This window comes from Hibiscus syriacus, unplaced genomic scaffold, assembly GCF_006381635.1.
Source record: "Hibiscus syriacus cultivar Baekdansim isolate YM2019G1 unplaced genomic scaffold, ASM638163v2 tig00111095_pilon, whole genome shotgun sequence".
Taxonomy (NCBI): Eukaryota; Viridiplantae; Streptophyta; class Magnoliopsida; order Malvales; family Malvaceae; genus Hibiscus; species Hibiscus syriacus.
In genome coordinates this window covers 5,447,910-5,472,234 of record NW_024062980.1, presented here as the reverse complement: position 1 = coordinate 5,472,234, position 24,325 = coordinate 5,447,910, and the positions used below count along the sequence as shown (strand labels likewise).

General features: G+C 34.0%; 2 protein-coding genes across 2 annotated transcripts; both read right to left on the bottom strand.

The window, feature by feature from the left end:
- Positions 1 to 40: 40 nt before the first annotated feature.
- Positions 41 to 14,896, bottom strand: LOC120152847 (mediator of RNA polymerase II transcription subunit 22b-like). Its single transcript, XM_039164963.1, has 3 exons — positions 14,648 to 14,896; positions 13,183 to 13,248; positions 41 to 451 (listed from the first exon to the last, which is right to left on the bottom strand). The coding sequence occupies exons 1-3, from the start codon at positions 14,792 to 14,794 to the stop codon at positions 218 to 220; spliced, it is 447 nt and encodes a 148-aa protein (XP_039020894.1). The 5' UTR covers positions 14,795 to 14,896; the 3' UTR covers positions 41 to 217.
- Positions 14,897 to 18,933: 4,037 nt separating this feature from the next.
- On the bottom strand, positions 18,934 to 23,480 carry LOC120152636 (mediator of RNA polymerase II transcription subunit 22b-like). Its single transcript, XM_039164822.1, has 3 exons — positions 23,232 to 23,480; positions 21,765 to 21,830; positions 18,934 to 19,359 (listed from the first exon to the last, which is right to left on the bottom strand). The coding sequence occupies exons 1-3, from the start codon at positions 23,376 to 23,378 to the stop codon at positions 19,345 to 19,347; spliced, it is 228 nt and encodes a 75-aa protein (XP_039020753.1). The 5' UTR covers positions 23,379 to 23,480; the 3' UTR covers positions 18,934 to 19,344.
- Between the last annotated feature and the right edge of the window lie 845 nt (positions 23,481 to 24,325).

The window sequence follows — 24,325 nt, the reverse complement described above, 5'->3', positions numbered from 1 at the left end:
TATTGTAGATCTCTACTCATCTATTTTTGGTATCTCCCTGTTGAGAAACAATTCTTTGACCCTTCATTACAATGGGATAAACTCGAACGCCAAGAAATTCAATAGGTTTGCATCTTACAACATGATTTTGAGTTCCCAGAAATTCATTACATAATGGCATCAGACAAGAGCTCTCCTTTAGATAAAGATATTCGGAGTATATTCTGCTTCACATGGCTTATTCAGTCTCGGCTGTCCTCTGTGCAGAAGAATAATAATGAGATTCAAACTCCTTGAGGCTTGCTGCAGCCTCGTCTCCAATTCTGGCTAACATTCGATCTGTTTTCTCTGCTTGTTGGTTAAACTCGTTAGTTCTGTGCTCAACATGGTCGTTAAGCGATGCAAATCCTGAAAAGATTGCCGTCTGCTTCAACTCAGACACCAACTTAAGCAAAGAATCAGCTGCCTGGACCTGCAGTTTGTGAAATAATAATGAAAAATGTAGATTGTAGCAAAGAACCCTAATAGGTTTCTAAGTTAGAATTTTATTGAAGTTGTACCTTCTTTGTAATCTGTCAATATGAAGCACTAACCTATGAAATCAAAAAAGTACGAAATCAAAAACCAGAGAACTCATCTTATTCTCTATTTCAAAAATCCTTCTTAAATGCTACAAGGTATATTGCTAGGTTTAATAAATATACCCTTTCCATGACGACTCCATCAACATAATCATCATCGGAAATCAGTTCAGGATCTAACCAATATCCGTCCCAAACCAACATTGCCAACACCTAACTGTACATCTCAATTATGGAGAAGCAAGGATGACTACCTCTAGGCAACAATGTCCATCCCAGAACAAACAGACAACAAATATCGATTATGGAGAAGTGAAAACAAGCTCATGTCCTGATTAATCAACTCGATGACTCCAGAAATAGGAGAGAAATTTCTTCTCTGCACAACAAGAGAGATCTGGGAAGCAATCAAAGAGACATATTCCAACTCAAACAATATCTCAGAACTTTTTGATATCGAAAGATGAATGTTACCGAATATTTCAACACAATGACATGGTACTGGCAGCAAATTGATTTACTTGATAATGATCATTGAAAAGTGTAATGATGGTGCAGCTTTGTACAAGAAAATCACTGCCCGTAAGAGAATTTTTCAATTCTTGTTTCGTTTCAACAAAGAACTTGATGAGGCAAGGGGAAGGATCCAAAACAACAAAACTTTGCGCTCCATTCGAGAAGTGTTTTTGAGGTTCAAAGAAAGGAAAGTAGATGAAGATTGATGATGGCAACATCAGTTGGCTCCATAAATACCGATAGCTCTGCCTTGTACACTACATCAGCCCAAGGTGGCAAACAAAAGAGAGGAAGACCATGGTGGATTAAAAATCAAATAGAGCAAAACAGGCCAGAGACAGCCAAGCAAACTTGACCGAGGTTACAAATGAGAGCAGTGACAGCAAGTTCTTCAGCAAAGAACATATTGAAAAGCTTCAGAAAATATTTGGGAACATGACGACACCTAGTGATCAGCACAAAAGCTTCATAGCTCATCAAGTCCTTTGCAAATATTGCTGGTAACAGAACCTCCACAACATGGATAGTAGACTCTGGGGCATCAAACATGAAAGGTGGTATCAGAATGTTTCAGAACTTTCGATCACTAGAAACGCCATCCAATGTAAAGACAGCAGATGGATCTTTTCCAAAATTTGAAGGAATTGACATTTGACACCATTCAACTCGCCAAGATTCTCCCTATTTCATCTATGCTTTATATTCCTCACTTAACGTGCAATCTTCAGTGTATTATAGCAAGCTTTCTCATAATTTAAAGTGCTATACTAAATTTATGATTTTTGTGAATTTCAAGCACTGAACTCGGGGAAGGTGATTGGCAGTGCTAACTGCTAAGCTGTATGGTGGACTCTACCTACTCCAATGTATACTACTCCTAAAAGACAAGTTCAATCACGTTGTGCTTCCTACCTAAACTGTTTCTATATCCCCTATTCGTCCAAAGTTTCTTTCCAATGAAATCATGATATGACATTTTAGGTTAAGACATCCTAATTTCTCATATCTCGCTAAATTGTTTATCAAGTTATTTGTTAATAAAATCCTTATTATTTCTCTTGCGAAATCTATCAACTTTCCAAACATACAAGAACAGTTACACACCATCAAAACCATTTTCAGTTGTTCACAATGACACTTGGAGCCCTTCTAAAGTTGGAAACATAAGTGGATCTCGATAGATCAAACTATTCATACCACATAAATACCTTCCTATCCCAAAAACACCTGAGACTACCCAAACAAATCCACCATCTACACAAAAAACATCAATTATACCTTCCAAAACTCTTCAAAAACCTCAAACACCACCGCACACTCAACTGGAAAATCAAGAACTTCGCGTCTACACAAGGAGAGAGAAACCTAAGGGGAGCCTAGAAGATACTACACCTTAGTTTTAAAAGGTGCAAGGCACAAAAGGTCCCTCGAGCCTAGGGAAAAGGCGAAGGCGCATGCTTTTCGTAGGCAGGGCACATTTTTGTACTAAACCTATAAATCAATTATACAACATATTTTGTACTCAAAACATATTTTGTTCTTATTTGTAAGTTCTGATTTTCTATATTTTCTTGCCGTATCTGAAGGGTTCGATGATCCGGTGGAAATTAACCCCGAATCCATTTTTCAACAAACTGAAATTTAAAATAATATAAACAAAATTTAATAAATATAGATAAAATTTTAATAATATAAATAAAAATAAATCATTTTAAAAGAATGGCAAATTGAGAGAATACGATGGCATGAATCCTATCTATTACAGTTGTATTGTATAATTTGAGATCATGTATTAAATATTTTTTTTTGAAAAGGGAAAAGCCAGTCTACTATTCATTGAACTTTAAAAAAACAATTACATGCTGTCCATGTGCAATGCACTAACAGGAAACAACCAAAGCTTCAATAAAGACTGCAGGGAACCAAAGCAAAAAGAAAGAAATAACCCCAAAACAGCCAAAGAGAAACAATTTTCAAAATAATAATAAAAAAAGATAAACAATCTAAGAATAAAAACAAAGAAATAAGCAAAATCAAAACTAGAGAACTTGCCCAAAAGCGAGAAAAGCGTGCGCCCGCCGTTCTGCACTGCACCTGTGCCACCGGAAGCGATTTTTCCGGCAACCTAGGTGCGCATTTGAAAACTAAATACTACACAACTCAGAACATGCCAGGAACCGACTCCTACTGCCTTCAGAAATGGACAAAGGTATGGAAGCTTCATATAGTGAAATTCTTGTTTCATCTATTGATAATTCTAACCTACCTATAGCTTAGAGAAAGGGGGTTAGGAAATGCACAAATCATCCTATTAAAAGGTATATTGCCTATGAGAAATTGATATCATTCAAAGCATTCATTATGTCACTCAGCACAATTCAAATCCCAAATACCATACACGAAACTAAGGAAATTCAGAATGGCGGAAAGCAGTGGAAGAAGAAATTAAAGCCCTAGAAAACAGTGACACAAGTCTTTACTCAACTACCTCCAAGAAAGAAACCAATAGGTTGGAAAAGGATATTTATAGTCAAATATAACTCTAATGGGAGTGTTGAAAGGTCCAAGTCAAGACTAGTGATAAAAAGATTCACACAATACTAAGGAATTTATTACCAGGAGACTTTTGCACCTTAGCCTTGAACATTGTTAGAATTTGTTTTCACTGACAATAAATGAAGATTGGCTTCTCTTCTAATTAGACATTACAAATACATTCCTAAATGGAAACCTTGAAGGTGTACATGAAAATTCCCTCTAGGTTGGGAAGGTTCTCTTTTTTTTTTTAATAGGAAATTAGGCCTCATTAAAAACCCCCTTCATACCCTCCATATTGCAACAGTAACATGAAAGACATATGGAGGAAAAGAGTTCCTATAAACTTTATTAATCAGAACAATAATACACAACCAAAATCATAACCTACTGATCAGCCTATACCATCTTTAGCTAACTTATCCGCTTCCCAATTAGCAGCTCTCAGGACATGCCTTCAAATGATATCTTGTCCTTCCATACGAGTAGCTATATCCTTTACCAAGGACTGAAACATAGGGATGCATAAGTCTGTATTTTTAATCCCCTTCAATGCTGTACACGAATCCGATTCTAAAATAACCCTCTGACTTAGGGCAGATCCTAATTCTTCAATAAGTATTAGTCCTCTCTTAATCGCCAATAGTTCAACAACGAGACAAGATGCAACCATTGTTCAACCTCTCAGTCCACCAAGTTCCTTCTCATTTGAACATCCCAAACCCAACCCAAAGCGTTATTAACCATGAACTCTGCAACTTTACCCCCTTTATTATTCGAGAGAGCAAAAAGCCTCGGAAACTGATCTTTAAGAGGAACTACTCCCAGCCACACATCATGCCAAAACTCCACCGATTCTCCATTTCTCGTTCTCAAACGCAAATTTCTCCTTAGACAATCCCCAAAACCATCACTTGAAAAGAAATTTTTAACTACTCATTTCCAAATCCAAGAGGCACGAGCTATCCATGAATTCCCAATCATGGTGGAGTTGGGATCCAAATTGTAACACACCACTATTTTCCACCAAGAAATCTTGTCAGTAGCAAATTTCCATACCCATTTCCCGAGAAGAGCCCTGTTTAAAAGTATCAAATTCGGAATCCCTAGACCCCCAACCTCTTTAGGCTTACACACTAAGTTCCAATTCACCCAATGAATGTTCCTTTTTCCTGTCGATTCCCCCCAAAGAAAGGATGTCATAATAGAATTTAATTTATTTACCACAGAACCGGGCATTCGAAAGGTAGAAAGATAATAAATGGGCAGGGAGCACAACACTGATTTAACCAACACCACCCTGCCCGCCAACGATGGAGAAATAGCCTTCCAACCAGTCAACTTGTTGTGAAATCTCTGTACGACTGGATCCCACAATGCAATCGAATTCCTCTTGGTCCCCAAAGGTAAGCCTAAGTACTCGGATGGAAAATATCCCACTGAACAGCCAATTTCCTTAGCCCAAGAAACAACCACCTCCTCCTCAACATTAATTCCAAACAATATGCTCTTAGCCAGATTTAACTTCAAACCCGCCAACAACTCAAAAATTAGCAGCACCCTTCTTACATTCAACAAATCACGTATAGATGTCTCGCTAAAAATTATAAGATCATCCGCAAATTGCAAATGCGATAGCATGAAGGAACGATCATGAACACCTAACTCAAGACCCGAAAACAACCCCTTGTCCACTGCTTTAACTAACCCAAATTAAACATCATAGGAGAAATCGAACATCCCTGTCTTAATCCTCTTGCGGTGTAAATTTTCTCTATAGGTGTCCTATTCACTAAAACCGAAATAGAAGCTGTTGACATACATCGATAAATCCATGAACACCATTTATCACCAAACCCCATTTTGCCCATTATTTTCATTAAGATCAACCAAACCACCGAATAATAGGCTCTCTTAAAATTCACCTTAAAGACTGCCCCCTTCAATCCTTTCTTCCTCCAAAAATCAATTCTTTCATTTGCAATAAACGAACAATCCAATATATGTCTCCTCGGAATGAACGCAAATTGTGAAAGACTTATTATCTCATTGATGCACAAACTCAGCCTTCTAGCTAAGACCTTTGAAAAGATTTTATATAGCCCTCCAACTAGACTTATTGGCCTGAAATCTTCTAGCCCCTTCGGATTAGCCTTCTTAGGTATAAGAGATATGAAGGAATGATTCACTTCCAAGTCCCACTCCTTCCCCTTATAAAACTCCTTAAAAAACAACTTGATATTTCCTTTCAAATTTATCCAAAATTTCTTGAAAAACCCAAAATTCAACCCATCAGGGTCAGGAGCTTTATTGCTATCAGAATGAGCAATTGCTGCCCATATTTCCTCTTTAGCAAAAGGCTTCTCAAGAGCCCTACAATGCTCTGTCGAAAGTTTCAAAAACTCCAACTCCAAATCCTCCAACTCCAAGGTATTATTTTGGTTAAACAAGTCTTTATAGAACTCCACCACCGAAGCTTTAATTAGTCTAGGATCAGAGGTAAATTCATTATCCACTTCAATCTTGACTTTCAAAACCAAATCGATTCTTCCTTCTTGTAAGGGTCCCACAATTCTTTTTTTGCTTCAACTAGTGAATTCATTGACATCGGGTAAAGACCTTGTTGCATAGCCAATTCCATCTCTTGAATTTGTTCCTTCAACCTACTGATTTTTCCTGGCAGCTCAAGATAACTCTTCATTGACCATCTCTTTATCGCATCCTTCACCCCTTTTAGCACACCAGAAATGGACATCATGTTTTCTTCTTTACAAAGATTAACCAACTCCCCCTCCATCATCTCGCCAAAGCCATCCTCCTCCAAAACATAATTAAACATCCTGAACGGTTTAGGGCCCCAATTACAGTCCCTATTCTCCAACAGAATCAAATTATGATCTGAAACAGACCTTGACTACATAATTTGATTTAACTTGGGAAATAAAGTTAGGAACCTCTGATCTACCAAGAAACGATCTAACCTAACATACGTCGGGACTTCCCTATTATTGCACCATGTATATCGACCTCCAGACATAGGCAAATCAATCAAATTAGCTTTACTCACAAAATCTCTGAAAATATTCATTGAAATCAAGTTTACAGGACCTCCATCCTTTTCTTCCTATGACAAAACAACATTAAAATCGCCTCCTATACATATTGGGCAATCAACATTTTCCAAAAATAATAATAACTCCCTAAAAACATCTCCTTATCTGCATCCACACTCGGACCATACACATTAATGAAACAACAAATCCCTGAAATTCCTTCTATAATCCCCTTTATTGCCACAAATCTCTTATGAATGACTTCTTCCTTCACAACAAACTCCTCCTTCCTAATGGTAATTAATCCACCAACAGAACCTTCAATAGGAGCTACTGCCGAACCACAGAGAATTTTTCCTCCCATTTTCCTCAGTAACATATTACTGACAACTTCCACTTTTGATTCTTGTAGAAATAGAATTATAGACTTCTTCTCATTAACAAACCTCCTTGTGGCTCGAGCTTTAACCCTCTTCCCCAAACCCCTAACATTCCATGATATTATCGACCACTCAACCATCAATATCATACCATTACCTTAATAACCAATTCCAATTACCTTGTCCCATGCAAATCTTTTTCCTTAACCAAAGGAACCGCTTTGTTCATGAATGCTTTTTCCCCTCCTTTAAACTTTACACCCAACAACTTGGTAACATTCCAACACTCCAATGCCTTTGCCACCCCTTCTGTTTCATTTGCAGTAAAATAATCTGAACCCTTACCATTACAACTCTTAATTTCCCACCTCCTAGCTCTTGAATAAACATTTTTATAGTAGCCTCTCTCTGATTTACTAACCAAGGAACTTTTTCCATTATGTATACGCTGGACCGAAAAAGCAGATTTTTCCTGAAGGTCTAAAACAGACTGTTCAACATTCTTCACTGCTGCTCTATTTGGTTTTATTCTCCCCTGATCAGGCCCACTCATCTCAAGCCCATCCAAGCTAATTTTAAACCCACTTTCTTGGTCAACCTTATCATGCCCGTAAAGACAACATCCATGCTCCTTTCATTTTCTCTCCCTTCATTAAAAGCATCCGAAACATTCTGTTGGATTGGGAAATCACCTGCTGTTGTCTCCTCACTACACAAGTCAAAAGCAAAGATTTTCTTTTGTTCCTATTTGATTTTTCAAACTCCTATCGATATCTGCGCTACCACCTTGTTGAGACCCTGAACCCATGCTTGTACCCTGTTCTGAGAGTCTGACACCGTCTGTTTACCCAACTGCCTTGCCTGACATTCCTGAACATCCCCTTGGCTCCATTTCAACGAATTCTCCTCCCAAGGATCCACTGAATCATCTTCCTCAACCATGTCTGCTAACTCAGGAAAATAATCTTTACTGCCTTCTACCTTGATCTTAATAACGAAACACCTTCCATAAGAGTTAATGGTGACATGGGACGGAATATTGAACGGACTCTCAACCCTCAGAAGCATATGCGCCACCCGGTAATCCACCCTATGGACTGTTTGCTCCTGAATCTTCACTAGCTTACTCCATCTCGATGCCATACTCGTAAAGAATGGAATTGTCAAGCAATTTAATGGCACACCTATCATGGAATTGCTCAGTAAGCTAATGGAACACACCCATCCTCCGTTACAGGCTCCAACCTTTCGAACCAGAAGGACAAGGCCTCCCACTTTTCTTTCATCGCTGCCTCTTTCTCCTCCACTGTCTGGAAGAATAACAAACATGCCTTTTTTGCAAAACCCCATCTTACCACCTTGGTATTAAAGCCCTCATTCCATAAAGCCTTCTGCACGAAATCAACCTAAAAAACCGCCTTGCAAATGCCTGTTAAAGACGATCTTAGCCATAGCCTTTCCTCCACTGGAATAAAAACTTCCAAAAGTTTTTTCAGCACCCTGTTATCTCCCACACTATTCACTTTGAAACCCTCTGAAACTCTTTTCACCCCCATAACCGTATCCTTGTAAGTCCTACCATCATGAAACTTGTTCATCAACTCCATCTTCCCTACATCTTTGACTGGAGATAGTGATCTTCATTTCAGTTCCTCTGCTGTAGCATCTTTAGACCCCTCCACGCAATCACGCATCATGTTCCTCGTAGCATTATTCTTCTGATATTTGGCAATCTTTACTGATATTCTCCTGCCATCGACCATGACATTGTTAATCCTTTCCATCGCATTAAGCAGATCCTTCTTGCTTGCAAAATGCACAAAAGCAAACGTACTATCCTTGTACTTAGGCCTCTTATTAACAAATGGTATGAACACCTTAATAACTTTGCCATAATAACTAAAATGTTCTCATAAAGCACTTCTATGGACTGTCCTACTGAGATTATCAACGAATGCTGACCACGTTACTCCTCCAGACACCACTCTTTCTTCCTGAAGAACTACTACCTTTTGCTTTCACACTCGCTCTCTCTCTAACTTTCTCACTCATGGTTTTTCTCCAGTGTTATAAAATCTAGAAGTGTTTTGCTTGTCCTGTTGGGAAGGTTCTCTAAATACCACAAGGACTGTAAATTGAAGAAGTAATTATATGCCTCGAAGCAGTTGCCTACAGCTTGGTTTGAAAGATTTATCAAAGTTGTAGTTAAATATGGCTACAAACAGTGTCGGTTTGGTCACACTCTTTTCTTGAAGGTGTCTCCAAAAAAGACCATTATAATAGTGCATGTGAATGATAACATCATAATTGGTGGACACTAAAGAAATCAACAAATTCAAAGGTTTTTTGGCTGTTGGATTTGAAGCTAAAGACATTGACACAATACTTTTCGGGAATGACAGTTATTAGATCAGAAGCCGGAATAGTAATCTCTCAAAGGAAGTATATAATGGATTTACTCACTCAAACTGATATGTTACCCAACTAAGACTCTTAGTTTTAAAAGGCGCAAGGCGCACCAATGCACAATGAGTCCTAAGAGCCTAGGCGCAGGGCGAAGGTGTGCGCCTTTCGTAGGCGAAATGCACTTTTGTGCTAAAAAAGTTATAAATTAATTCTGGAACATATCCACATCCATTACCCACTGATTCACTTATGAAGCACTTAATCTTCTCCCCACATTATGTTCCTTCACCGTAGTTTGTTTCCAAAACTTTAGTTTCCAAAACACTTCAACACAAAATTAAGATTACACTATAATAAATTAATGATTGCATGTTTAAGCATAAAGACTTTAATGAAAATAACGTTAATGATGTATTTTAATTTTCGAGCTAAATTAATTTTTATAACATGTGAATATAATAATTAATTATAATTTTAAAATAAAATATTAGAATCTCTTATTATTTTAAAAAATTATATAATTTTATTTAATTAATATTTTATATCAATTTTTTCATTATAAGTAATGAATTCTAGTGATTTGTATTTAAATATAAGAATGAGTACATAAATAAAAATTTAGATAAAAATATTAATTGTGTAAATAAATTTTATTAATATTATAATTGTATGATATTTTAATTATAAAAAAATTTATAATTATAAAAATAATTATTAAATAATTATAAAATTAATTATATATTTCTTATAAATCTATATATTAAATGTATTTTTTAACCTTTTTTATATTTTTCTATTCTATTTATTCTATTAATTTATTATATTATATTATTTTATTAGAACAAAAGAATAAAGAAAGTTGAGGGGCATAAGGTGGCAATATTCTATTTATTATATTAATTAGGGTAAAGCATATAAATAGTCCGAGGATGCTTGCATTTTGGTCACCCAACTTTTGAAACTTGCAATACAATAATCGAGCTTTTAGTTCGTTTTCAATAAGGTCCCTGTCATTACCTCCCATTAGTTTTTTTCTGACGTGGCACTTAACTGCCGTTAAATCTCAGACGTGGCAACTTCTTTTCTTCCTTTTCTTGCAGCTTCTTCTTCGTGGCAGCTTCTTTTCTTCTTCTTGCAGCTTCTTATTATTCTTCAAATCCCATATCCAAAGCCTTGCCATTTTATGAATTCTCTCTCTCTATTTTCCCAAGAAAATTCAGCTTCCCTCTCTACTTTCTCAAGAAAAAAATTAATTAACTTTGCAAGAAAATCCATCCTTCCTTCCCATGGTTTCCTTCCCGGCAATAAATCATTTAATGCTACTCTACACAAGCAAATGAAAGGCTCATAAAATTTAATGCTAGAATTCATATATTGCAGCAACTAGTACCACCCACAGAAACTTATACGTAAAACCAACTTCTTAATAAACCTGACTTGCTTTAGACATAAAGCTTGAAAGAACCAAAACCTCATCAAATGTAATAAGCCTATCAATCTTCGAACCAAGTATTCCCTTAAATCTCTGCCATAACAATCTAACAATTAACTTGCTTACTCCAAAAATAATTATAATAAAGACTAACACAAGAAACTATAAAACCGGAATGAAAACTTCAAAGATATTATGTAATTAACCTTCAGTTGAATAATAAGGATATGTGGTGCTTGACGTATAGACAATTGCTTCCTTGCTGCCACCAGTTCTTAAAATTAAAAAACTATTTCTATAAAAAAAACCATAAATTTTCATTCAAAATAAATTAAAAGCAAGTGTTTATTGCAGAGTTAATCAATTTTTTTCCCGGGAAAGTAGAGAGAGAAACTAAATTTTCTTGGGAAAATAGAGAGAAAAAGAATCCATGAAATTGCTAAGTTGCTTGAGGTGGTAACACTTCCTTATAAGCGTAAACATGGTAACGATTTTCATTATATTTACAGGATTGTTGTATTATTGTTTTTATCTATTTTCTCTTTTGGATTGAAAAGTTTTGAGTTTTACTACAAATATGTGTTTTTGATTTGTAAATGATTAGTTAGAGTTTTGAAGAAGAAGAATAAGAATAAGAAGATGCAAGAAAAAGAAGAAAAGAAGTTGTCACGAAGAAGAAGCTGCAAAAAGAAAGAAGAAGAAGAAGAAGAAGCTGCAAGAAGGGGGAGAAAAGAAGCTGCCATGTCAGAGAGTTAACGGCAGTTAAGTGCCACGTCAGCAAAAACTAACGGGAGGTAACGGCAGGGACCTTATTGAAAACGAACTAAAAGTTCGATGATTGTATTGCAAGTTTCAAAAGTTGAGTGACCAAAATGCAAGCGCCGTAAAAGTTTGGGGACTATTTATATACTTTACCCTATTAATTAATTATATTATATGTTATTTTTACTTAACTTTATTTTAATAAAAGAACAAAAAAGTGAGGCATCAGGCCGGCTTCTATTATAACGTGAGGGGCAAAAAGCTTATTGGGCAGAAGCAGTGCGCTTAGCGCCTGCCCCAAAATGCTCTAGAGGTGAGCGCTTTGGTGAGCTTCTGATATCTTGCTTCGCCTGTGTATTTAGAAGCGTTTTCTATGCGCTTATAACGATTTGGCCTATGCACACCTAAACCATGCTTTTTAAAACTAAGCTAAGACTCGTATAGATCTTAACTTAAAATCAGAAGGGATGACATGAGAATTCCAATAAACAAAGAACAATATCAAAAGCTTATTGGTAAATTAATTTACTTGTCACTCACAAAACCATACATTACTTTTCCAGTGAGTCAACATATAAATGACCCTAGAAGAGAATACCATGAAGTTGCCAAAAAAATTATGAGATACCTCAAAAAGACACTTGGACATGGCTTGCATTTCAAAAATAGTGAGAACCACAAGGCAAAAATTTTTGTTATTGCTAGTTGGGCTAGAGAATTGATCGACAAAAGATCCACAACTGGTTACTACTCATTTGTTTGGGGAAATTTGGTTACATGGAGAAGCAAGAAACAATTTGTGGAGTCAAGAATCACTATTGAAGAAGAATTTCAAGCACTTGTACTTCGGATTTGTGAGGGAACATGGATGCGAAGGTTATTGCTAGAATTGGAGTTGGACTTCAATGTAAAATTTGACGTATAAAGTGATAGCCAATCTGCCATGCAGAGCCAAGAATCTTGTCCACCATGATAGAACCAAAGATGTGGAAATTGATACACTTCATCTCAGAGAATATCAATAATGGTTCAATGAAGTTAAATTATGTTCCTACTCAAAAACGACTTGTTGATGTTCTCACCATGGCCCTTCCAAGAGCAAACTTTGATGAACTCATATCCAAGTTGGGATTCTACGATATATACTCATAAGCTTGATGGGAGTGTAGATTTAACCATATGACTTAATTATTAGAGTTTTAGTTTGTACTCTACATCTTATATATTTAAAAGATTAGATAGGATATTGACTAGACTAAGTTAACTCCTAATAGGTTTCTAAGTTAGAATTGCATTTCAGTTTTACCTTCTTTGTAATTTGTCTATATGAAATGGACAAACCTATGTAATCGAAGAGTATGAACAAAAAAAATCAAAGAACTCATCTTCTTCTATGTTCAAAAAATCCTTCTTCTTAAATTCTACAAAGAACACTAACAAGGAAAAAAGACTAACGAAGATTCATGAATCGCGGATTCAGATCATTTAGGTACTAGATTTGATGAAATTAACAAATGTTAATAAAAGGGTTTTCTCACCATTCTGGCTGCACGCATTTCCATCATGAAAGTTTCTTGTGAATTTCTAACTGGTGGGTCATTTACCTGCAATGAGGGGCAGCCATGTGGATATTAGATTAACGATAAATATGATGACAAAGGAAAGACTCATGAAACAATCCAATAAGGTTTCAAATCTAGGAAAAACTCATGAGAAGGCAATTTCTCAAAAATTTCTTCCTTGCAGCATCCCCAATGATATACAATACATTTACAGAATCCACTTAAATCAGTTCAATATTTGGTTCGAGCTTAAAGAAAATAATAGTTCAGTAGAGTACATATGTCAACCTACAGAACCAGAAAACTACATCTCATCAGCAAATGAGAAATTACGAAAATAACCAATCACAACCTTACAATTTCAAAGCAACTTATCAAATAACTTATATTACCAATATTAACTCTAAGACAGACTACAAACCATTGTACAGACATAGATAAGGTAGCTTAAAACCATTATATGCAGCAATGAGCAGGGGCGTGCAAATGTTGTTCAAAACTGAAGAAAAAAAGGCAATATCAAGGAATCACAAACTCGGAATGAACAACATAGAAAGCCATTTTTAATGAACCAGGAAATTACCGAGACAACCTTGATTTTAAAACTCATATTAGACAAAACCATTTCCTTTTTGTTAAAGAAAACTTTTAGCTGCCAAAGAGAATAATGCTTCCTTAACCGATCTATCAACAAAGCCACAAATTAGTTCCTAGACAGATGCAACGACTAACAAAACAAGGTCAATAAAATGAAAAATAACCAATGGCAAACAGCCTTTAGTGGATTTCGTTTCATTTGAACTTCCACCAGAAAGTATCAGTCTAACAAGCCAAGCTTACAACAAACACACCATTTCATAATGGTAGGATGAATCGGGAAAAAAATTTAATCCTTTTACATCGAAACAAACAATAGATCTCACAAATGATTAATCATGACACTTACCCATCACATAAATGACATGCTTTTAAATGATTAAAGAGAATGTTTCTCTCTCTAACCTTCACTCCCAATGACCAAATTAGCAGGCATTAGTGAGTTTAAAATGATACAATCTACTTTCCAGCCCCTTAACTAAGATAAACAATTTACAACATGGCAAAGTTGATCTTAAAATCATATGGAAAAGAAAAGGAACATGAATCAGCAAGCAGATTATATATTCCCATAGCAAGAAGTTAAATGAATTAATCAATTTAAGAAAAGGAATATCTTTTCCAACATGATGGAATTCTGTAAACGACTAAAAAGGTTAAAAGCTTTTAATAAAGTGAGATCTGAATCTACATTTGAAGGGTACCCATTTCCCATCTCTAACTTCTAAATTCGAATCCAGAAACAAAAGGGTAAATCCATTTAGGGGACTTCAAGAAATCTGTCATGAGACTCTTTAAGCTTTAAGAAATTTTAGTGATTGCTTTGAAGTAAAGAGAAGATTACCCGGGCAACATTAACAAGCTGAGTGAAGTTATCGACGATGCTGGCGATGTCGGTATCCACTCTATGCATCATAGTTTTTTGCTTCTGTGCCGCAGCCGCTGCAGCCGCCGCTGTGGGCCCGATTCCCACTCCCGTTCCTTTGTTCATTGTTGCAAAACTTTAAGACCCTTTTAACACAGAGAAACACGACAGCAAATGGCGAGATTAAAGGAGAGGAAACAAAATTGAGCAAGGCTGGGGTAAAAGAAATTAGAGAAAACGGAAAAATCTTGCTTTCACTGGACAATAAATGAGGGAAAATAACGAATTTGTTTTTGGGCTCTACCTCCATCTTGGCCCGTCCATGGAATAAATCGGGCCGTAATGCAACTCAAATAAAATGTTTAGACTTTCGGGCCGCATTGTCAAGGAATCTAATGAATGATAATTGGGGGAATTAATGGCAGCTTAAAAGGGAAAAAAACCCTTTAAATTTTTGGAAGCGAAGACATTAAACGTGATGATTTAATATTATAACATGTTTGACATGGAGTCCACTAGGTAAGTGGATCCCATAATGGAATATTTGATCAAGTTATTGTTGGCGAGTTTAGACAATTATGTATGACTGATTAGTACATTACAAATCATAGCTAAAAATAATTTAGTGAACCAGCCAAATCTGAAATATCCAAATTTTGAATACAATGTATTATTTAATTTTAAGAAAAATAAAATAGATAAAAAAGGGTCAAGTACATGAATGATGACTATAGGATATTGCTTTCTCTATTCCCTCGAATATTAAAAGTTACAAAAACTCAAAGCAAACGTTTACACTTTCAGTTTTTGATAAATTTGGAGTGAATGTAAAATAATAATATTTGTTTAAATTTTTTTAATCATTTGATAATAAACACTTATATATCTGTATATGTGGTGTTCAAACTTGAAACATTAAAAAATAAAAACAATTCTTTAATTATTAAAGTCACTTGCTTTGTGCAAATATTTAAACTCGAATTTCTCTTCATCCCATCTTTTTAAGTTTAATTCATTATTATTTTTAATTATATTTTTTCTTAACTTCTCTTTAAATTATTAATTTTCTCTTATTAGTCAATATAGGTATTTTTTTGATAAATTGTAATGAAGACGATAATTATGAAAAATAGAACAATAAATAATTTCTAAGATGAGAAAATATATCAAAGATTGAATTATAAGTTAAGTCATTATTTTAAGTGAAACGATAACTATTGTTAAGGATCAAATTTATTTATTTATTGAAAAATATATATATTCCTTATTAAAATCCTCTTCTACTAATACGAGGTTGGGATCTTATAAGGGGAAAAAGTGTGAAACTATCCATTAATCAAGAAGGCAACAGATCGTTTTTACATCATTCTCGAGAAACTCGGGATAATCTGATCAAAAAAAAAGAAAATATTAGATTAATTGCATGTTTAGCCAACCTATGAGCCACATGATTCGCTTTTATACGAACATAAGACACAAGACAATTAGTAAAACGATTACAATTATCACAGATAGGTTGCATGTGAATTCCTTGTAATACCCACAACCCACATATGTATCTAAATACGAGTTAAAGAAGCCACATTAACCATCTAAAACTTTTCTTGAATAGAAATTCTTCTTAAATTATATTCATTTAATCCTTTTTTCATCAAATCGATTAATCACGTAAATTAAAAATTTAATATTTTAACATTTAAAATCATATCTGATTTCAGAAAGCAATATGACAGTTCAATTCTGTGTTATATCTAAATTGAAATTGCCTAAAAATTACCTACGTAAAAATCCATTTCGATATATATATATATTATGCATTTCAAACCGATTATAAAACTAACTTATCAAAGAAACAAAACATATATAATTATACATGCCAACTATCTAAGTCAAATATCGATAATTACCGTACTGATACTAGAAATATGTGTGATTCGCAAAAAGTGATGTCTGCTATACTCCTTACTCCACTGATTTATTTTTTCATTACATATGCATGAAACACTCACATATTAATTATTCACTTAGAGAGGCATATACAAACTAAAGTAAAACATTTTAATATTAAAATATAATAAATAATTCAAATACGATACTAAAAATATCGTGTAAACAATTGTACACAAAAATGCCTTAATATAATACCAGAACATATAAACAGACTTAATAAAGTCTTTCTTAATTAGGAAAAACTGTAAAATAATAGTTATCATAAAAACATATAAAACAAACTTTCAAACCTTTCTTTATACTGAAATCTGAAAATCAATATTTCAGAATCCACATATCAGAATAAACAGATTGGATATAAGCCCTTTTATGCCAAATCAGATTATTCAATGAAAGCTTTACTTTTAACGAATCAGATAAACCTGCACTTTTCATATATATTTAATTGATTGTCCAATGGCAAAAGAGAATATATAATAAACTTAAAACGAGTGTGCCGATATGCAAATGTAACTGCCAGAAACAGATTGCACCATTGGTGCCAAACATAAGTAATAGGTACTATTGTCGAAACGATCTTTTACCCGAAGGAGAAAGGGGTAGTCTTGCTTCGAAAATGATTTTAGTGTGATAAATTTGTGATAAAAATGTGGTTCATGGAGTCGCCACCAATATTTGATTAAGGTGTGATTGGACACCCAAAAATATATTTGTCATTTAAATAAAATATTAATTTTAATTAAAACAATAAACTTGTGGTATGTGTTACCAAATTTTGAGTTCTGGAGTCGGTTACGTGTGGGAAAAGATTAGCACCCCCGCAACGCCCTAAATCGGTACCTACTCGATTAATTAATTATCTTTGTAAGAAAATGTATAAGTTCGAGTTTAACTTAATTTAAGATCCCCTAGAATAATGTTCTTTGAAATTTTGGATGAAAGATAAAGATATTTAATTATTTCCTATTGAGAATAATTGATCTATCATACATTTAAGCAATCGATTCTTACTCTTTCTTCCTGAAGAACTACTACCTTTTGCTTTCACACTCGCTCTCTCTCTAACTTTCTCACTCATGGTTTTTCTCCAGTGTTATAAAATCTAGAAGTGTTTTGCTTGTCCTGTTGGGAAGGTTCTCTAAATACCACAAGGACTGTAAATTGAAGAAGTAATTATATGCCTCGAAGCAGTTGCCTACAGCTTGGTTTGAAAGATTTATCAAAGTTGTAGTTAAATATGGCTACAAACAGTGTCGGTTTGGTCACACTCTTTTCTTGAAGGTGTCTCCAAAAAAGACCATTATAATAGTGAATGTGAATGATAACATCATAATTGGTGGACACTAAAGAAATCAACAAATTCAAAGGTTTTTTGGCTGTTGGATTTGAAGCTAAAGACATTGACACAATACTTTTCGGGAATGACAGTTATTAGATCAGAAGCCGGAATAGTAATCTCTCAAAGGAAGTATATAATGGATTTACTCACTCAAACTGATATGTTACCCAACTAAGACTCTTAGTTTTAAAAGGCGCAAGGCGCACCAATGCACAATGAGTCCTAAGAGCCTAGGCGCAGGGCGAAGGTGTGCGCCTTTCGTAGGCGAAATGCACTTTTGTGCTAAAAAGTTATAAATTAATTCTGGAACATATCCACATCCATTACCCACTGATTCACTTATGAAGCACTTAATCTTCTCCCCACATTATGTTCCTTCACCGTAGTTTGTTTCCAAAACTTTAGTTTCCAAAACACTTCAACACAAAATTAAGATTACACTATAATAAATTAATGATTGCATGTTTAAGCATAAAGACTTTAATGAAAATAACGTTAATGATGTATTTTAATTTTCGAGCTAAATTAATTTTTATAACATGTGAAATAATAATTAATTATAATTTTAAAATAAAATATTAGAATCTTATTATTTTAAAAAATTATATAATTTTATTTAATTAATATTTTATATCAATTTTTTCATTATAAGTAATGAATTCTAGTGATTTGTATTTAAATATAAGAATGAGTACATAAATAAAAATTTAGATAAAAATATTAATTGTGTAAATAAATTTTATTAATATTATAATTATATGATATTTTAATTATAAAAAAAATTTATAATTATAAAAATAATTATAAAATTAATTATATATTTCTTATAAATCTATATATTAAATGTATTTTTAACCTTTGTTATATTTTTCTATTCTATTTATTCTATTAATTTATTATATTATATTATTTTATTAGAACAAAAGAATAAAGAAAGTTGAGGGGCATAAGGTGGCAATATTCTATTTATTATATTAATTAGGGTAAAGCATATAAATAGTCCGAGGATGCTTGCATTTTGGTCACCCAACTTTTGAAACTTGCAATACAATAATCGAGCTTTTAGTTCGTTTTCAATAAGGTCCCTGTCGTTACCTCCCATTAGTTTTTTTCTGACGTGGCACTTAACTGCCGTTAAATCTCAGACGTGGCAGCTTCTTTTCTTCCTTTTCTTGCAGCTTCTTCTTCGTGGCAGCTTCTTTTCTTCTTCTTGCAGCTTCTTATTATTCTTCAAATCCCATATCCAAAGCCTTGCCATTTTATGAATTCTCTCTCTCTATTTTCCCAAGAAAATTCAGCTTCCCTCTCTACTTTCTCAAGAAAAAAATTAATTAACTTTGCAAGAAAATCCATCCTTCCTTCCAATGGTTTCCTTCCCGGCAATAAATCATTTAATGCTACTCTACACAAGCAAATGAAAGGCTCATAAAATTTAATGCTAGAATTCATATAATGCAGCAACTAGTACCACCCACAGAAACTTATACGTAAAACCAACTTCTTAATAAACCTGACTTGCTTTAGACATAAAGCTTGAAAGAACCAAAACCTCATCAAATGTAATAAGCCTATCAATCTTCGAACCAAGTATTCCCTTAAATCTCTGCCATAACAATCTAACAATTAACTTGCTTACTCCAAAAATAATTATAATAAAGACTAACACAAGAAACTATAAAACCGGAATGAAAACTTCAAAGATATTATGTAATTAACCTTCAGTTGAATAATAAGGATATGTGGTGCTTGACGTATAGACAATTGCTTCCTTGCTGCCACCAGTTCTTAAAATTAAAAAACCATTTCTATAAAAAAAACCATAAATTTTCATTCAAAATAAATTAAAAGCAAGTGTTTATTGCAGAGTTAATCAATTTTTTTCCCGGGAAAGTAGAGAGAGAAACTAAATTTTCTTGGGAAAATAGAGAGAAAAAGAATCCATGAAATTGCTAAGTTGCTTGAGGTGGTAACACTTCCTTATAAGCGTAAACATGGTAATGATTTTCATTATATTTACAGGATTGTTGTATTATTGTTTTTATCTATTTTCTCTTTTGGATTGAAAAGTTTTGAGTTTTACTACAAATATGTGTTTTTGATTTGTAAATGATTAGTTAGAGTTTTGAAGAAGAAGAATAAGAATAAGAAGATGCAAGAAAAAGAAGAAAAGAAGTTGTCACGAAGAAGAAGCTGCAAAAAGAAAGAAGAAGAAGAAGAAGCTGCAAGAAGGGGGAGAAAAGAAGCTGCCATGTCAGAGAGTTAACGGCAGTTAAGTGCCACGTCAGCAAAAAACTAACGGGAGGTAACGGCAGGGACCTTATTGAAAACGAACTAAAAGTTCGATGATTGTATTGCAAGTTTCAAAAGTTGAGTGACCAAAATGCAAGCGCCGTAAAAGTTTGGGGATTATTTATATACTTTACCCTATTAATTAATTATATTATATGTTATTTTTACTTAACTTTATTTTAATAAAAGAACAAAAAAGTGAGGCATCAGGCCGGCTTCTATTATAACGTGAGGGGCAAAAAGCTTATTGGGCAGAAGCATTGCGCTTAGCGCCTGCCCCAAAATGCTCTAGAGGTGAGCGCTTTGGTGAGCTTCTGATATCTTGCTTCGCCTGTGTATTTAGAAGCGTTTTCTATGCGCTTATAACGATTTGGCCTATGCACACCTAAACCATGCTTTTTAAAACTAAGCTAAGACTCATATAGATCTTAACTTAAAATCAGAAGGGATGACATGAGAATTCCAATAAACAAAGAACAATATCAAAAGCTTATTGGTAAATTAATTTACTTGTCACTCACAAAACCATACATTACTTTTCCAGTGAGTCAACATATAAATGACCCTAGAAGAGAATACCATGAAGTTGCCGAAAAAATTATGAGATACCTCAAAAAAGACACTTGGACATGGCTTGCATTTCAAAAATAGTGAGAACCACAAGGCAAAAATTTTTGTTATTGCTAGTTGGGCTAGAGAATTGATCGACAAAAGATCCACAACCGGTTACTACTCATTTGTTTGGGGAAATTTGGTTACATGGAGAAGCAAGAAACAATTTGTGGAGTCAAGAATCACTATTGAAGAAGAATTTCAAGCACTTGTACTTCGGATTTGTGAGGGAACATGGATGCGAAGGTTATTGCTAGAATTGGAGTTGGACTTCAATGTAAAATTTGACGTATAAAGTGATAGCCAATCTGCCATGCAGAGCCAAGAATCTTGTCCACCATGATAGAACCAAAGATGTGGAAATTGATACACTTCATCTCAGAGAATATCAATAATGGTTCAATGAAGTTAAATTATGTTCCTACTCAAAAACGACTTGTTGATGTTCTCACCATGGCCCTTCCAAGAGCAAACTTTGATGAACTCATATCCAAGTTGGGATTCTACGATATATACTCATAAGCTTGATGGGAGTGTAGATTTAACCATATGACTTAATTATTAGAGTTTTAGTTTGTACTCTACATCTTATATATTTAAAAGATTAGATAGGATATTGACTAGACTAAGTTAACTCCCAATAGGTTTCTAAGTTAGAATTGCATTTCAGTTTTACCTTCTTTGTAATTTGTCTATATGAAATGGACAAACCTATGTAATCGAAGAGTATGAAAAAAAAATCAAAGAACTCATCTTCTTCTATGTTCAAAAAATCCTTCTTCTTAAATTCTACAAAGAACACTAACAAGGAAAAAAGACTAACGAAGATTCATGAATCGCGGATTCAGATCATTTAGGTACTAGATTTGATGAAATTAACAAATGTTAATAAAAGGGTTTTCTCACCATTCTGGCTGCACGCATTTCCATCATGAAAGTTTCTTGTGAATTTCTAACTGGTGGGTCATTTACCTGCAATGAGGGGCAGCCATGTGGATATTAGATTAACGATAAATATGATGACAAAGGAAAGACTCATGAAACAATCCAATAAGGTTTCAAATCTAGGAAAAACTCATGAGAAGGCAATTTCTCAAAAATTTCTTCCTTGCAGCATCCCCAATGATATACAATACATTTACAGAATCCACTTAAATCAGTTCAATATTTGGTTCGAGCTTAAAGAAAATAATAGTTCAGTAGAGTACATATGTCAACCTACAGAACCAGAAAACTACATCTCATCAGCAAATGAGAAATTACGAAAATAACCAATCACAACCTTACAATTTCAAAGCAACTTATCAAATAACTTATATTACCAATATATTAACTCTAAGACAGACTACAAACCATTGTACAGACATAGATAAGGTAGCTTAAAACCATTATATGCAGCAATGAGCAGGGGCGTGCAAATGTTGTTCAAAACTGAAGAAAAAAAGGCAATATCAAGGAATCACAAACTCGGAATGAACAACATAGAAAGCCATTTTTAATGAACCAGGAAATTACCGAGACAACCTTGATTTTAAAACTCATATTAGACAAAACCATTTCCTTTTTGTTAAAGAAAACTTTTAGCTGCCAAAGAGAATAATGCTTCCTTAACCGATCTATCAACAAAGCCACAAATTAGTTCCTAGACAGATGCAACGACTAACAAAACAAGGTCAATAAAATGAAAAATAACCAATGGCAAACAGCCTTTAGTGGATTTCGTTTCATTTGAACTTCCACCAGAAAGTATCAGTCTAACAAGCCAAGCTTACAACAAACACACCATTTCATAATGGTAGGATGAATCGGGAAAAAAATTTAATCCTTTTACATCGAAACAAACAATAGATCTCACAAATGATTAATCATGACACTTACCCATCACATAAATGACATGCTTTTAAATGATTAAAGAGAATGTTTCTCTCTCTAACCTTCACTCCCAATGACCAAATTAGCAGGCATTAGTGAGTTTAAAATGATACAATCTACTTTCCAGCCCCTTAACTAAGATAAACAATTTACAACATGGCAAAGTTGATCTTAAAATCATATGGAAAAGAAAAGGAACATGAATCAGCAAGCAGATTATATATTCCCATAGCAAGAAGTTAAATGAATTAATCAATTTAAGAAAAGGAATATCTTTTCCAACATGATGGAATTCTGTAAACGACTAAAAAGGTTAAAAGCTTTTAATAAAGTGAGATCTGAATCTACATTTGAAGGGTACCCATTTCCCATCTCTAACTTCTAAATTCGAATCCAGAAACAAAAGGGTAAATCCATTTAGGGGACTTCAAGAAATCTGTCATGAGACTCTTTAAGCTTTAAGAAATTTTAGTGATTGCTTTGAAGTAAAGAGAAGATTACCCGGGCAACATTAACAAGCTGAGTGAAGTTATCGACGATGCTGGCGATGTCGGTATCCACTCTATGCATCATAGTTTTTTGCTTCTGTGCCGCAGCCGCTGCAGCCGCCGCTGTGGGCCCGATTCCCACTCCCGTTCCTTTGTTCATTGTTGCAAAACTTTAAGACCCTTTTAACACAGAGAAACACGACAGCAAATGGCGAGATTAAAGGAGAGGAAACAAAATTGAGCAAGGCTGGGGTAAAAGAAATTAGAGAAAACGGAAAAATCTTGCTTTCACTGGACAATAAATGAGGGAAAATAACGAATTTGTTTTTTGGGCTCTACCTCCATCTTGGCCCGTCCATGGAATAAATCGGGCCGTAATGCAACTCAAATAAAATGTTTAGACTTTCGGGCCGCATTGTCAAGGAATCTAATGAATGATAATTGGGGGAATTAATGGCAGCTTAAAAGGGAAAAAAACCCTTTAAATTTTTGGAAGCGAAGACATTAAACGTGATGATTTAATATTATAACATGTTTGACATGGAGTCCACTAGGTAAGTGGATCCCATAATGGAATATTTGATCAAGTTATTGTTGGCGAGTTTAGACAATTATGTATGACTGATTAGTACATTACAAATCATAGCTAAAAATAATTTAGTGAACCAGCCAAATCTGAAATATCCAAATTTTGAATACAATGTATTATTTAATTTTAAGAAAAATAAAATAGATAAAAAAGGGTCAAGTACATGAATGATGACTATAGGATATTGCTTTCTCTATTCCCTCGAATATTAAAAGTTACAAAAACTCAAAGCAAACGTTTACACTTTCAGTTTTTGATAAATTTGGAGTGAATGTAAAATAATATTTGTTTAAATTTTTTTAATCATTTGATAATAAACACTTATATATCTGTATATGCGGTGTTCAAACTTGAAACATTAAAAAATAAAAACAATTCTTTAATTATTAAAGTCAATTGATTTGTGCAAATATTTAAACTCAGATTTCTCTTCATCCCATCTTTTTAAGTTTAATTCATTATTATTTTTAATTATATTTTTTCTTAACTTCTCTTTAAATTATTAATTTTCTCTTATT

Bases quoted from the DNA above. Each gene is read 5' to 3' on its own strand.
- LOC120152636 (XM_039164822.1), bottom strand. From the start codon at position 23,378: ATGAACAAAGGAACGGGAGTGGGAATCGGGCCCACAGCGGCGGCTGCA. The intron at 21,831-23,231 runs GTAATCTTCTCT...CCCTCATTGCAG, and splicing joins AGCTTGTTAATGTTGCCCGG to GTAAATGACCCACCAGTTAG.
- LOC120152847 (XM_039164963.1), bottom strand. From the start codon at position 14,794: ATGAACAAAGGAACGGGAGTGGGAATCGGGCCCACAGCGGCGGCTGCA. The intron at 13,249-14,647 runs GTAATCTTCTCT...CCCTCATTGCAG, and splicing joins AGCTTGTTAATGTTGCCCGG to GTAAATGACCCACCAGTTAG. The intron at 452-13,182 runs GTGAGAAAACCC...CACAAACTGCAG, and splicing joins AAATGCGTGCAGCCAGAATG to GTCCAGGCAGCTGATTCTTT.